The sequence below is a fragment of the Salvelinus namaycush genome, chromosome 27 (assembly GCF_016432855.1).
Source record: "Salvelinus namaycush isolate Seneca chromosome 27, SaNama_1.0, whole genome shotgun sequence".
NCBI classification, from domain to species: domain Eukaryota; kingdom Metazoa; phylum Chordata; class Actinopteri; order Salmoniformes; family Salmonidae; genus Salvelinus; species Salvelinus namaycush.
Genome location: NC_052333.1, coordinates 1,559,583 through 1,575,998, shown reverse-complemented (window position 1 = coordinate 1,575,998; position 16,416 = coordinate 1,559,583). Strand labels below are relative to the sequence as shown.

Sequence of the window (16,416 nt, the reverse complement as noted above, 5' to 3'; positions counted from 1 at the left end):
CAGCCCATCTGTTACAGCATCAAGCCACCGTGGACACAGCCCATCTGTTAGAGCATCAGGCCACCGCGGACACAGCCCATCTGTTACAGCATCAAGCCACCGTGGACACAGCCCATCTGTTAGAGCATCAAGCCACCGTGGACACAGCCCATCTGTTAGAGCATCAAGCCACCGTGGACACAGCCCATCTGTTAGAGCATCAAGCCACCGTGGACACAGCCCATCTGTTACAGCATCAAGCCACCGCGGACACAGCCCATCTGTTAGAGCATCAATCCACCGTGGACACAGCCCATCTGTTAGAGCATCAGGCCACCGTGGACACAGCCCATCTGTTACAGCATCAAGCCACCGTGGACACAGCCCATCTGTTAGAGCATCAAGCCACCGTGGACACAGCCCATCTGTTAGAGCATCAAGCCACCGTGGACACAGCCCATCTGTTACAGCATCAAGCCACCGTGGACACAGCCCATCTGTTAGAGCATCAAGCCACCGTGGACACAGCCCATCTGTTAGAGCATCAAGCCACCGTGGACACAGCCCATCTGTTAGAGCATCAAGCCACCGTGGACACAGCCCATCTGTTACAGCATCAAGCCACCGTGGACACAGCCCATCTGTTAGAGCATCAGGCCACCGTGGACACAGCCCATCTGTTAGAGCATCAAGCCACCGTGGACACAGCCCATCTGTTAGAGCATCAAGCCACCGCGGACACAGCCCATCTGTTAGAGCATCAAGCCACCGTGGACACAGCCCATCTGTTAGAGCATCAATCCACCGTGGACACAGCCCATCTGTTAGAGCATCAATCCACCGTGGACACAGCCCATCTGTTAGAGCATCAATCCACCGTGGACACAGCCCATCTGTTAGAGCATCAAGCCACCGTGGACACAGCCCATCTGTTAGAGCATCAAGCCACCGTGGACACAGCCCATCTGTTAGAGCATCAAGCCACCGTGGACACAGCCCATCTGTTAGAGCATCAAGCCACCGTGGACACAGCCCATCTGTTAGAGCATCAAGCCACCGTGGACACAGCCCATCTGTTAGAGCATCAAGCCACCGTGGACACAGCCCATCTGTTAGAGCATCAAGCCACCGTGGACACAGCCCATCTGTTAGAGCATCAGGCCACCGTGGACACAGCCCATCTGTTAGAGCATCAAGCCACCGTGGACACAGCCCATCTGTTAGAGCATCAAGCCACCGCGGACACAGCCCATCTGTTAGAGCATCAAGCCACCGTGGACACAGCCCATCTGTTAGAGCATCAATCCACCGTGGACACAGCCCATCTGTTAGAGCATCAAGCCACCGCGGACACAGCCCATCTGTTAGAGCATCAAGCCACCGTGGACACAGCCCATCTGTTAGAGCATCAAGCCACCGTGGACACAGCCCATCTGTTAGAGCATCAATCCACCGTGGACACAGCCCATCTGTTAGAGCATCAATCCACCGTGGACACAGCCCATCTGTTAGAGCATCAAGCCACCGTGGACACAGCCCATCTGTTAGAGCATCAAGCCACCGTGGACACAGCCCATCTGTTACAGCATCAAGCCACCGTGGACACAGCCCATCTGTTACAGCATCAATCCACCGTGGACACAGCCCATCTGTTAGAGCATCAGGCCACCGTGGACACAGCCCATCTGTTACAGCATCAAGTCACCATGGACACAGCCCATCAGGTCACCATGGACACAGCCCATCAGGCCATAGTCACGTGAGACAGATAAACGGTGTACTGCGTCATCACACCACACTGTCGGTCTCAATAACATCCACATAAAGAGAGTGGGCTTGTTTAGAAGGACGTCAGGCCATTTGGGGAATTCCCCACGAGCTCATCGTTTTATAATAGCAACAGGGAAAGTTAATGACACAAAGTTAACACATTAAATATCAAAAGGGGTTTGTTGATTTGAGGGCTGGAGAGACAAAATGGTCCCCCCTGCCTTTACCTTTCTTCTCCTTGACTCCGAAGAACAGCACCACAGCACAGAGCACGTAGATGGAACAGATGGCTCCGGAGGCGACGTTGTAGGCCGTTTTCTGTGACAGTAGAGAGGGACAGCAGCTTAGTGGACTGTAGTAACCGTAGTCGTAAAAAAACAAACAAAACAATATGCAAAAGACTAGCTTTGTGGCAAACATTTCCTGGAGAGACAGCAGGTCAGTAGACTATAGGACAGTAAACAGCCAATAGGAGGGAGGGACAGCAGGTTAGTAGACTATAGAACAGTAAACAGCCAATAGGAGGGAGGGACAGCAGGTCAGTAGACTATAGAACAGTAAACAGAGAGAACAGCCAATAGGAGAGAGGGACAGCAGGTCAGTAGACTATAGAACAGTAAACAGCCAATAGGAGGGAGGGACAGCAGGTCAGTAGACTATAGAACAGTAAACAGAGAGAACAGCCAATAGGAGAGAGGGACAGCAGGTCAGTAGACTATAGGACAGTAAACACAGAGAACAGCCAATAGGAGGGAGGGACAGCAGGTCAGTAGACTATAGAACAGTAAACAGCCAATAGGAGGGAGGGATAGCAGGTCAGTAGACTATAGGACAGTAAACACAGAGAACAGCCAATAGGAGAGAGGGACAGCAGGTTAGTAGACTATAGGACAGTAAACAGCCAATAGGAGAGAGGGACAGCAGGTCAGTAGACTATAGGACAGTAAACACAGAGAACAGCCAATAGGAGAGAGGGACAGCAGGTTAGTAGACTATAGGACAGTAAACACAGAGAACAGCCAATAGGAGAGAGGGACAGCAGGTTAGTAGACTATAGGACAGTAAACACAGAGAACAGCCAATAGGAGGGAGGGATAGCAGGTCAGTAGACTATAGGACAGTAAACACAGAGAACAGCCAATAGGAGGGAGGGACAGCAGGTCAGTAGACTATAGGACAGTAAACACAGAGAACAGCCAATAGGAGGGAGGGACAGCAGGTCAGTAGACTATAGGACAGTAAACACAGAGAACAGCCAATAGGAGAGAGGGATAGCAGGTTAGTAGACTATAGGACAGTAAACACAGAGAACAGCCAATAGGAGAGAGGGACAGCAGGTCAGTAGACTATAGGACAGTAAACACAGAGAACAGCCAATAGGAGAGAGGGATAGCAGGTCAGTAGACTATAGGACAGTAAACACAGAGAACAGCCAATAGGAGGGAGGGATAGCAGGTCAGTAGACTATAGAACAGTAAACAGAGAGAACAGCCAATAGGAGGTCAGTAGACTACAGTAACCTGATAGGCCTAGTATTAGTCACATGTAGTAGAACATGTGTTAAAGCTACTATATCTGGTATTTCCGGATGGTTTTTAGACTCTCAGGCTGATACAGAGAGACTCATTCATGCTTTTATTACAAGCAGGCTTGACTACTGTAATGCTCTCCTGTCTGGTCAACCCAAGAAAGTCATTGGTCAACTGTAAAACATACAGAATGCTGCAGGGTACTGACCAAGACCAGATGGAGAACACATTACACCGGTTTTAAGGTCTCTGTACTGTAAAACATACAGAATGCTGCAGGGTACTGACCAAGACCAGACAGAGAACACATTACACCGGTTTTAAGGTCTCTGTACTGGCTGCCTGTGAGTTTTAGAATTAATTTAAACTACCTCAAATCCTAGGGACCAAGAGCCCTGGAGAGGCAGCCTTTAGTTACTATGTCCCCAGCCTTTAGTTACTATGCCCCCAGCCTTTAGTTACTATGCCCCCAGCCTTTAGTTACTATGCCCCCAGCCTGTAGTTACTATGTCCCCAGCCTGTAGTTACTATGTCCCCAGCCTTTAGTTACTATGCCCCCAGCCTTTAGTTACTATGCCCCCAGCCTTTAGTTACTATGCCCCCAGCCTTTAGTTACTATGCCCCCAGCCTTTAGTTACTATGCCCCCAGCCTTTAGTTACTATGCCCCCAGCCTTTAGTTACTATGCCCCCAGCCTTTAGTTACTATGCCCCCAGCCTTTAGTTACTATGCCCCCAGCCTTTAGTTACTATGCCCCCAGCCTCTGGAATAGCCTGCCAGAGAACCTGAGGGGGGGCCAAAAAGTTTTAGAGTCTTCAGCCAGCGAGCCTGTACGCTCGGTCTGAGGTGTGTGTGTGTGTGTGTGTGTGTGTGTGTGTGTGTGTGTGTGTGTGTGTGTGTGTGTGTGTGTGTGTATCGGTGTAATGCGAGTGTGTCTGGGTGGGCGCGTACCGTTTGGTCCAGGGTGATGACAGTGGTGATCGTGGCGTTGACTTCCTGTCCCAGCAGCAGGGAGGAGTTTAACCCGTCGGCCGTGACATTATCACCGGGCGTCGGGATACAGGGGGCGTTGGCCATGCCCACAATCTGACCCTGGACGGCTGTGCCAATCACAGTACCCAGAACCTCTACCGTCATTCCTGATTGGACGAGAGAAGCATACAGATGAGACAAACCGACCAATGATCATCTTTCCATTCAGTCTGAAAAAACAAAAAAAACAATGATCCTCTTGGAGGTCCTCTGTAGCTCAGTTGATAGAGTGTGGCGTTTGGAAACCCAGGATAGTGGGTTCGATTCCCGGGACCACACATAAGTAAAACATACCCACGCAGGACTAGCTTTGGATAAAACCGTCTGCTAAAATGGCTTATATTATTATTAATATATAAATGATTATTAATGTATATATAATTATATAATTATTTATATTATTGATTGAGGTGCCTGTGGCTGCGTCACATCCGACCGTGATTGGGAGCCCCAAAGGGCGGCGCACAATTGTCCGGGTTTGGCCCGGGTTTGGCTCGGGTTTGGCCCGGGTTTGGCCCGGGTTTGGTCCGGGTTTGGTCCGGGTTTGGCCGTCATTGTAAATAAGAATTTGTTCTTAACTGACACGCCTAGTTAAATAAAAAGTTAAATAAAAGGTTATTTATTGTGTCCTAATATCCAAACGTGTAGAATATTAGTAGTAGGCACCATTATCAATAACTTAATGTGAAATCGATATTGTTTCAAATTGATATAAGTAAGACATTATATCGGTTTATCCTCGAGGTTAACCTACACTAGACACTCAGTGGCCAGTTTATTAGGTACACCCATCTAGTACTTGTTCAGACCCCCCCCCCCCCCTTTGCCTCCAGAACTGCCTGAATTCTTCGGGGCATGGGTTGTACAAGGTGTGGCATTCAAACGTTGCTCAATTGCTATCACAAGACCTAACGTGTGCCAGGAAAACATTCTCCACACCATTACACCACCAGCCAGGCAGGATGGGGCCATGGACTCATGCTGCTTACGCCAAATCATGACTCTGCCATCAGCATGGCACAACATGAATCGGCATGTCAGACCAAGCAATGTTTATACCACTCAATTCTCCAGTGTTGGTGATGGCGTGCCCATTGGAGCCGCTTTGTGTTTTTTAGCTGATAGAAGTGGAACCCCGGTGTGGTCGTCTGCTGCAAATAGCCAATCCGTGACGAAGATCGACGAGCTGTGCGTCCCGAGATGCCGTTCTGCGCCGTTATTTGTCTGTTTGTGGCCCTTCTGTTAGCTTGTACGACTCTTGCCATTCTCCTTTGACCTCTGTCATCAACGCCCTCTGTTACCTTTGACCTCTGTCATCAATGCCCTCTGTTACCTTTGACCTCTGTCATCAATGCCCTCTGTTACCTTTGACCTATGTCATCAACGCCCTCTGTTACCTTTGACCTCTGTCATCAACGCCCTCTGTTACCTTTGGCCTCTGTCATCAACGCCCTCTGTTACCTTTGGCCTCTGTCATCAACGCCCTCTGTTACCTTTGGCCTCTGTCATCAACGCCCTCTGTTACCTTTGGCCTCTGTCATCAACGCCCTCTGTTACCTTTGGCCTCTGTCATCAACGCCCTCTGTTACCTTTGGCCTCTGTCATCAACGCCCTCTGTTACCTTTGGCCTCTGTCATCAACGCCCTCTGTTACCTTTGACCTCTGTCATCAACGCCCTCTGTTACCTTTGACCTCTGTCATCAACGCCCTCTGTTACCTTTGACCTCTGTCATCAACGCCCTCTGTTACCTTTGACCTCTGTCATCAACGCCCACAGGACTGGATGTTTGTTTTGATTGTCCCACCATTCTTGGGAAAAAAACCCTAGACACTGTCGTCTGTGAAAAAACCCCAGGAGGCTGGCCGTTTCTAAGATACTGACGGCACCGACGATCACACCACACTCAGTCTCTGAGGTCACTCGTTTCCCCCCCCCCTTCATTCTAAAACGTTCAAAATGAACAGTAACTGAATCCCTGGATGCCTGTCTGCTTTATATAACAAGCCACGACCACGTGACTCACGTGTCTGTAGGAGCGAAGCATTTTGGTGAACGGGGTGGTGTACCTAATAAACTGTCCACTGAGTGTATATGACACGTTCCTGTAGTTATCCTTAATTGCCCGCTGATAGGTCAACGCTTCTCATTGTGTTCAAACTGGTTAGGTAGGTTAAGACCCCGAGACCATTCACCCCTTGGCCCAATGGACAATCGACAAGCAGTTGTCTGGACTTCACAAAGCCTTGGAAATTAACAGAAAAACAAAACACAGTTGCAATATTATTGCCCGACGTAGTAGTGACGTCGGGCAGTGACGTCGGGTAGTGACGTAAGAGTCCAGGTATAAGACGTACTGTAAGCAGTGGCAGAGTCCCTCTCCTTCTGGTCTTCACTGATGAACATGGTGAGAGCCGAGTAGGGCACATGGAAACACTGGAGAGAGAGAGAGAGAGAGAGACAGAGAGAGAGAGACAGAGAGAGAGAGAGAGATATTGAAATGATTGGATTGCACCCGGGTTCGTGTTTCTTTATACATGTGGACGTGTAGGATTCCTTTAACTCACCGTCTGAAGGGTCTGGAAGAGGCAGTAGAAGACCAGGTACCAGATGACCCTCCCATCCTCAAACACAGGAACGTACCAGATGAGGAAGTAACTGACCACGGCTAGAGGAGTGGAGAACAGGATCCTAAACCGAGACAGAGAGAAAGAGAGACAGAGAGAGAGAGACAGAGAGAGAGAGAGAGACAGAGAGAGAGACAGAGACAGAGACAGAGACAGAAAAACAGTAAATCAAGCATCCTACATTGTCACATAATGTCTATGTCCTCTTCACAGACACTGTGGTTATCTAATGAAGTCGCTGTAACCAAGCTGTCAAATGACTGAGTGAACAGCCTCTTACTAAATAAACAGCTATTTCCACTGCATGACATTTCACTTGGGGAGTCTGTAATGACAGGCTAAGGCCAAGTGATGACTGGAGAGTCAAAAGACCCAAGTAGTCAAGAGGACACTAATAACTTTCTGTAGGCAAAAAAAAATAAAAATAAAAAATAGACCTTGATAGCTGTGACACATTCAAAAATAAACAATTTTATTTCTTCTTCGTAAAAGTAAAGATAACCTTGGTGAGATTGGCCTTGTGAGAATGGGTGCGTTTCAATAGTCTAAAAGAGGCATCCTCATCTCCTCTCCTTCATTATCACCCATCTGATAAAAGGATAAAAAGGACAGAAAGCCATGACTACTGAGCTGTCACTCAACTCTGTCTGTTATTCCCCGCCAGTACAGAGAAAGGCAGTTCTACCGGTTCCTTAGCAACAATCAGCTGTCACTCAACTCTGTCTGTTATTCCCCGCCAGTACAGAGAAAGGCAGTTCTACAGGTTCCTTAGCAACAATCAGCTGTCACTCAACTCTGTTTTTTCCAGCACTGCCAGTAAGAAATGATGTTACTGTAAATGTCATGTGTAAAGTAGCGACTGTGTGAGAACAGTGGGTCAGACAGAATGTATATGGTCACTCCCTGTCCCAGTTACGGACTTCCTGTGGCCTGATCGACGCGCTCCAACAGAGAGGGCCGTGGATCCGCATCAAGGAGAAAAAGAGTTAGGTTTCCTCAGCAGGAAGTGGCCACATCACATCCGGTCATTGATTGGCTAAGGAGGATATGGTGCAAGCCAGCCACATCATCATCATCAGGTGAGCCACTAGATTATCGCACAAGGACAGGAAATGTCATATCGGACCACAAGACGCCATCATGTGCAAGCTAATCTCCCCAGTGTTTATGACAACAGTTCAGTCGTGAGTTTGACACGGTGGAGTAGAACACTCCAAAATAAAAGATTAAGACATTCCTTCAGAACTTGATTATTTGTTTGGCTACTTCAGGATCAGCCTGTTGGTGGAGATGCCCTAAAAAGGGGTTTATCAAAAGTGCAAAAACGTTTCCTTGTCTTGTCTCCTTTGTTTCATCAGCACTAATAAAAACAAATTAAACCTGTTCTGGGACCTACTTCCACTTCAAACAATAGCTTTGTCTCCTTGTTTTGGTAAAAGCTATGGGCAGGTGGAAGCTGAATTTGGTAATAGGAGTTACTTTTCACCACATCAGTGTGTTCTCAGATCAGTATTGAGTATTGAGATGCAGCCGCCCATACCGGGTACAGTACAGGACTGAGGAGAGAGAGAGAGAGAGAGAGAGAGAGAGAGAGAGAGAGAGACAGAGACAGAGACAGAGAGACAGAGAGAGAGAGAGAGAGAGAGACAGAGACAGAGAGACACAGAGACAGAGACAGAGACACAGAGACAGAGACAGAGAGACAGAGAGACAGAGAGAGACAGACAGAGAGAGACAGTATGCTTATTTATTTTAACTTGTGTGCTTTAACCATTTGTACATTGTTACAACACTGTATATATATAATATAACATTTGTAATGTCTTTATTGTTTTGAAACTTCTGTATGTGTAATGTTTACTGTTAATTTGTATTGTTTATTTCACTTTTGTATAATATCTACCTCACTTGCTTTGGCAATGTTAACACATGTTTCCCATGCCAATAAAGCCCCTTGAATTGAATTGAATTGAATTGACAGAGAGAGACAGAGAGAGACAGAGAGAGACAGAGAGAGACAGAGAGAGAGAACTCTGATCTCAGAGCAGAGAGCAAATGTTGTGTTACATATAGGGAGAGGTGTGACCGACCCATCAGGAATGTTACATCATGTCGGGAGCCTGGCTCAGCCTTTCGTTCACTCTCAGTGCAACGTCAAAGATCACTTGGCTCTGCCACGTCCCAAAACGAAGGCCCTGAGCTGTCTGGGTGTCAGTCCAATGTTCATTGTAGCAAAGGTCCTGTTGAATATCTGCCTGTATGTGTTTATTGTCGTTTATTGACTAATGCTGCATTTTTATTATCCAAATGACCTGAATGATTTTTTAAATACAATTCTAAAAACATAGTATATCATTTCACACAGATGTCATCAAAATGGGACATTGGGTTGTTCTGAACTGCTGTTAACAGACTTCACTTTTTTTTTTTTAAAGAACTGTTCTTTTATCCAAATTTGTCTCCAATCTCTTGTCGGTTTGCCTGTGACATGACATGAATATAAAAGCAGCTCCAAAAAAAGATCCTATGTGGGAGTGCCTTGCTATACCCCATGCCTAACCTACCGTCTCCCAGATGGAGTCTAACCTACCGTCTCCCAGATGGAGCCTAACCTACCGTCTCCCAGATGGAGCCTAACCTACCGTCTCCCAGATGGAGCCTAACCTACCGTCTCCCAGATGGAGCCTAACCTACCGTCTCCCAGATGGAGCCTAACCTACCGTCTCCCAGACGGAGCCTAACCTACCGTCTCCCAGACGGAGCCTAACCTACCGTCTCCCAGACGGAGCCTAACCTAACGTCTCCCAGATGGAGCCTAACCTACCGTCTCCCAGACGGAGCCTAACCTAACGTCTCCCAGACGGAGCCTAACCTAACGTCTCCCAGACGGAGCCTAACCTAACGTCTCCCAGACGGAGCCTAACCTAACGTCTCCCAGACGGAGCCTAACCTAACGTCTCCCAGACGGAGCGAAACCTAACGTCTCCCAGACGGAGCGAAACCTAACGTCTCCCAGACGGAGCGAAACCTAACGTCTCCCAGACGGAGCGAAACCTAACGTCTCCCAGACGGAGCGAAACCTAACGTCTCCCAGACGGAGCGAAACCTAACGTCTCCCAGACGGAGCGAAACCTAACGTCTCCCAGACGGAGCCTAACCTAACGTCTCCCAGACGGAGCCTAACCTAACGTCTCCCAGACGGAGCCTAACCTAACGTCTCCCAGACGGAGCCTAACCTAACGTCTCCCAGACGGAGCCTAACCTAACGTCTCCCAGATGGAGCGAAACCCATCTGATGTGGACATTTTAAAGTCTGGTTGCTGTGCCAACTACCAAGCCTGACTAGAATAGTCTAGTGTGCATGTGATGAGTCTTTGCCCCCTACACCCACCGCACAGTATAGCCTAGCCCTGGCCTGCCCAACCTTTTAGCCTGCGAGCTACCGTCCTGTAGTTTTTTTTGCTCCAACCCTAACATACCCGATTCTAACAATTACCTGGTTGATAAGCTGAATCAGGTTAGTTACAACTGGGTGTTGGAGTAAAACCCTACAGCTCCAGGAAGAGAGTTGGAGCCTTGGGCTAGGTCATAACCAGAAGCATAGGACAGGCACCTACCTAGGACAGGCACCTATCTAGGACAGGCGCCTACCTAGGACAGGCACCTACCTAGGACAGGCGCCTACCTAGGAAAGGCACCTACCTAGGACAGGCGCCTACCTAGGACAGGCACCTACCTCGGACAGGCACCTATCTCGGGAGTCATTACTTCCTCAATCCGCTAAAACAGCAGACTGAGGGGAGGGTTAGAGTGAAGTTTATTTAAAGTTAAACAACTATTAGGAGTTGGCTTAGCAAACATCTTAATAAAAGGGAAGGTTGTTCACCTTGTTGAGAGAGAGAAAGAAAGAAAGAAAGAAAGAAAGAAAGAAAGAAAGAAAGAAAGAAAGAAAGAAAGAAAGAGAGAGAGAGAGAGAGAAAGAGAGAAAGAGAGAGACAGAGAGAGAAAGAGAGAGACACAGAGAGAGAGAGAGAGACACAGAGAGAGAGAGAGAGACAGACAGAGAGACACAGAGAGAGAGAGAGACAGAGAGAGACAGAGAGACAGAGACAGAGAGACAGAGAAACAGAGAGACAGAGAGACAGAGAGACAGAGAGACAGAGAGACAGAGAAACAGAGAAACAGAGAGACAGAGAGACAGAGAGACAGAGAGACAGAGAGACAGAGAAACAGAGAAACAGAGAGACAGAGAGACAGAGAGAAACAGAGAGATTCTACAGACATTTATGACCTCCGGTAATTATGACAACAGAGCAGTATAAGTATGGTGTGTCATGTGGGTGACGAGCTGTATGCAAACACAGTAGTAGGAAACCCCTAGCCAACGTAGTTTTCAAGTAATTCTTCCTTCCTATTCAGTGACTATCTCATTATGGCATTATATACAGTTATTGGATCAGTTAAAATTACAAATTACATTTATTTTATTTAAATCATAGCTGGCAAGAGAAGTGGAAACATGGCTTATCTTAAAAAGTAACGTTGACGATCAAGATGTTGAAGTAACCAACTTATGAAACCAGTGACGGTAAACAGTGAAAAAAATAGATAAGAGCACGCAAAAAAAAAGAAAAAAAAACTAGGACTTCTAGTAATTACATTTTACACAGCAGTGAAGGCCTAGTTATTAAAAGCTATTAGGTGTTATGAAACATGTATACATCAGAACTGAAACGGTATAATCCTGCGGGCCACTCGGATGGGTCAAGCTAAAAGTAAAATCTAAGATGTGGAGCACTCTGGGAAGCGTCGCTCGACCCTGGTCCCGTAGTCGCAGTTACACTGGGAAGTCATTGACACAGTGCCTCCAACTCTCCATTTCCTCTCTAGCTTCTCCACGTCTGTTGAACTGCAGTAACCCCTTCAGATTCCTCAGCCACCCGTTAAAAATTATATACATACCTCTCTTATTGGTCCAGCCCACAACACACCACCAGTTTCAGCCAATCAGAGCTCTCCTACCATCCGAAACACTATGAAGAGACTGAAGTGTTCTGCCCCCTCCCCCCCCTCCTCCCTCTCGGTCGCTCTTCCTCCCAGCCCCTAGGCACCAATTAAGCATGTCACCTCAAGATTCATGCTTGTTCCGAACCAAAGACTCGTTTGACTACAGTAGTCACTCCTCTACCCCCAAACATATCCTCTTTCTCCTCTCAGTCAAAGTGTAAGGGACAGATTCTCTCAACACCTAGGGCAAAACACATCTTGACTGACTGAACGTGAATCTTAATCCTACATTCTTCCTCCCGCTCCTCTCAGAATACTTTAGAAGTAAGAAATAGATTATCAAGCTGCAGCCTGCTAAATTCCATTGCATCGTTTAAAATCTACAGTACCAGTCAAACGTTTGGACACACCTACTCATTCAAGGGGTTTTTATTTTTACTATTTTCTACATCGTAGAATAATAGTGAAGACATCGAAACTATGAAATAGCTGTGAGACACAGAGTTGGTGAACGTCTCACAAAGCAGCAAAAAAAGTGCTCAGCATATGTGGTATCTCCTTCAAGACTGTCGGAAAAGCATTCCAGGTGAAGCTGGTTGAGAGAATGCAAAGAGTGTTCAAAGCTGTCATCAAGTTAAAGGGTGGCTATTTAAAGAATCTCAAATATATTTTGATTTGTTTAATACTTTTTGGTTACTACATGATTCCACATGTGTTATTTCATAGTTTTGATGTATTCGCTATTATTCTACGATGTAGAAAATAGTACAAATAAAGAAACCCTGGAATGAGTAGGTGTCAAACGTTTGACTGGTACTGTCGGTTTGCATGACTGAGGCAATAGATGGGCTCAGCTTCTTGAACATTTTTCACACTGGCTTTGTTGTTCCCTTCAATGGGGACTGTCGGGATCCCTGTGCCCTTCAATGGGGACTGTCGGGATCCCTGTGCCCTTCAATGGGGACTGTCGGGATCCCTGTGCCCTTCAATGGGGACTGTCGGGATCCCTGTGCCCTTCAATGGGGACTGTCGGGATCCCTGTGCCCTTCAATGGGGACTGTCGGGATCCCTGTGCCCTTCAATGGGGACTGTTGATTTCACGTTTTTCCACACTGGTTTTGTGTGTTTGCCTCGTCTTATCTCAGTCTGACATTTCCACTTCTGATTTGTTGACAGAAAATCGGTTCCTTGTTTGACAGTTATTTTAGTTGAGATACATGTCAGATAGTCTATGTCAATACACTAGTACTTTGTCTGAGAGCCCATTGATAACCACTATAGACATTACCAACACACGTCATCGTTACAGACCTAGCTACCACAGACAATGACTGGAAAGGAAACCACAGACATCGGTTAAAACCATTTCCATGAGCAACTTCGCTATGACAAATGGAAGAAAAGTTAACATTTGCAGGCGGACAGGGAAACCAATATTATTCAGGGATGCACAACACTTAATTGTCCCCCCCAGGGGAAACGAGAGCAGGAACTCATTCCTTTACCAGCTGGGGCCTCCATGTCAGGTGGTGTCACTTCTCACCCTTCCCCCATAGTTGAGTTATTATTATTTGACCATGCTGGTCATTTATGAACATTTTGAACATCTTGGCCATGTTCTGTTATAATCTCCACCCGGCACAGCCAGAAGAGGACTGGCCACCCCTCATAGCCTGGTTCCTCTCTAGGTTTCTTCTTAGGTTTTTGGCCTTTCTAGGGAGTTTTTCCTAGCCACCGTGCTTCTACACCTGCATTGCTTGCTGTTTGGGGGTTTTAGGCTGGGTTTCTGTACAGCACTTTGTGACATCAGCTGATGTAAGAAGGGCTTTATAAATACATTTCATTGATTGAAATTTTATTGGAAATAAAGGCAGACATTCCTACAGTGTACTTGGTTCCATGAGGACATTACCAGACTGACACACCTTTATTCACACGGGGTTAAATATAAAGTTGACAAACAAATGAAGTACTCCTGTCCCCTGCCCTCTCGGTGTACATGTGTGTTTATGAAGGGCACTCGGATACTAAAAGGCGGGACGCTACGGTGTTAGGTAGGACGCTACGGTGCTAGGAGGGACGCTACGGCGCTAGGTAGGACGCTACGGCGCTAGGTAGGACGCTACGGCGCTAGGTAGGACGCTACGGCGCTAGGTAGGACGCTACGGCACTAGGTGGGACGCTACGGCGCTAGGTGGGACGCTACGGTGCTAGGAGGGACGCTACGGCGCTAAGTAGAACGCTACTGTGCTAAGTAGGACGCTACGGCGCTAAGTAGGACGCTACGGCGCTAGGAGGGACGCTACGGTGCTAGGAGGGACGCTACGGCGCTAGGAGGGACGCTACGGCGCTAGGAGGGGTGCTACGGCGCTAGGAGGGGTGCTACGGTGCTGGGTAGGATGGGCTGAGGGGTGGGATTAAGGACACCCGGTCGGGGGGGGGTGAATCATTTCACATGATTGAACAAGGCAGAAGTGGAGGTGAATTTTTGTATGCACAAAAATATATACACACGTCTATAGGCCTACCAGCCTAGATATGAATGAAATCATTAATGATAGATGGCCAAGGTATCAACTAACTAACATTTGTTTTGTTTTTAACTGAAGGTAAATTCCAAAAGACGGATGCACAACGCTCGCTCCTTTTAAAAAAGGTGAGACATGTATGACGACTGTAAAGTAGGTAACCTAGGAGTTCTAGGTAACCTAGCAGCAAGGAATCCGATTCACCAAGACCATGTCAGGGACTCTCTCTGGAAAACTGCAAGTCAAGCAGGAAACCTCTATTCTCTTTATTAACGAACTAAGACTCAAAAGAAAAGGCCTGATTGTTTTCATTTCTTTTTTTGCCCTGCAGGTAATTCGTGGCTTATTTTTTAAGAGAATGTTTGATTGAAGAAATCTTTACGACTTCTTACGGGAAAGCAGCAATAAAATCTTCAGTGGGGTGGTATGCGAGTGAGTGAGTGTGATGAAGTACTCTTGAGCCGGAACTGCATCAGCATGAACTGCAGTAACCCTTTCAGAGCCTGCAGCTGAAATTTGAATGACAATTTATGCAGTCGCACCACGAGACCGCTGCCCCATTTGTGGTCAGTCCAATGGGGAAATGTCTTACTTTTTTTTATTTTTTAACTAGGTAAGTCAGAAAAAACAGTGGGTTAATTGCCAAATTCAGGGGGCTGAACGACAGATTTTGACCTTGTTGCTAGATTGAATCTCCGAGCTGTCCTTTCGGTTACTGGCCCAACGCTCTAACCACTAGGCTACCTGCCGCCCCAATGACTAGGGACCTGTCTAAACTCATATCAGCCCTGTAATCTGGGGGAGGGATTGTACTAAGCTATATGGAATGGTTTTAAGGTCATACCAAGGATCATTTTGCTATTTGATTTTGAAGAACCCTTGAAGTATAACAATTACATATAAAAACATGATGTTTGGCCTTACTGTTACTAGCCCATACAAACGCATTGAATAACAGATTAACTACATGGAACAACTGATAGTTCCCCCCCCCAAAAAAAATTATAACCTAAAGTCAGCTTGTATCTAAGAGATAAAAGATCAGGAAACTGTTGTTTTTTTTGTTTTTTGTTTTTTACATGCATTTAACCTCTTATTTTTGGCCCTAAACAGTCTCCATATTTCGTACATTTGGAAAGTACTCAGAAACCTTTACTTTTCCCACATTGTTACGTTACAGCCTTATTCTAAAATGTATTAAATTGTTAGGTTTTTTTTCACCCCTCAATCTTCACACAATACCCCATAATGATAAAGAAAAAACTGGTTTTTAGACATTTTGGGAAATGTAAACTGAAATATCACATTTATATAAGTATTCAGACCCTTTACTCAGTACTTTGTTGAAGCACCTTTGGCAACGATTACAGCCTAGAGTCTTCTTGGGTATGACGCTACAAGCTTGGCACACCTGTATTTGGGGAGTTTCTCCCATTCTTCTCTGCAGATCCTCTCAAGCTCTGTCAGGTTGGATAGGAAGCGTCACTGCACAGCTATTTTCAGGTCTCTCCAAAGATGTTCGATCGGGTTCAAGTCCGGGCTCTGGTTGGGCCACCGAAGCCACCCCTGCGTTGTCTTGGCTATGTGCTTAGGGTCATGGTCCTGTTGGAAGGTGAACCTTCACCCCAGTCTGAGGACCTGAGCAGGATTTCATCAAGGATCTCTGTACTTTGCTCCGTTCATCTTTGCCTCGATCCTGACTAGTCTCCCAGTCCCTTTACAGAGGAACTCTGTCAGAGTGACCACCGGGTTCTTGGTCACCTCCCTGTGGGACCTTATATAGACAGACGTGTGCCTTTCCAAATCATATCCAATCAATTGAATTCACCACAGGTGGACTCCAATCAAGTTGTAGAAACATCTCAAGGATGATCGATGGAAACAGGATACACCCGAGCCCAATTTCAAGTCTCATAGCAAAGGGTCTGAATACTGACGTAAATAAGG

General features: G+C 46.8%; 1 protein-coding gene across 1 annotated transcript in view; it reads right to left on the bottom strand.

Moving 5' to 3' along the window:
* Positions 1-16,416, bottom strand: part of mfsd2ab (major facilitator superfamily domain containing 2ab) — a 41,073-nt gene that overhangs the window by 15,061 nt on the left and 9,596 nt on the right. Inside the window, exons 4-7 of the mRNA XM_038966149.1 lie at positions 6,875-6,998; positions 6,665-6,743; positions 4,229-4,416; positions 1,977-2,067 (exon numbers count right to left, since the gene is read on the bottom strand). Of these exons, the coding sequence (XP_038822077.1) occupies positions 1,977-2,067; positions 4,229-4,416; positions 6,665-6,743; positions 6,875-6,998 (482 nt within the window). The remainder of the gene's footprint in view (positions 1-1,976; positions 2,068-4,228; positions 4,417-6,664; positions 6,744-6,874; positions 6,999-16,416) is intronic.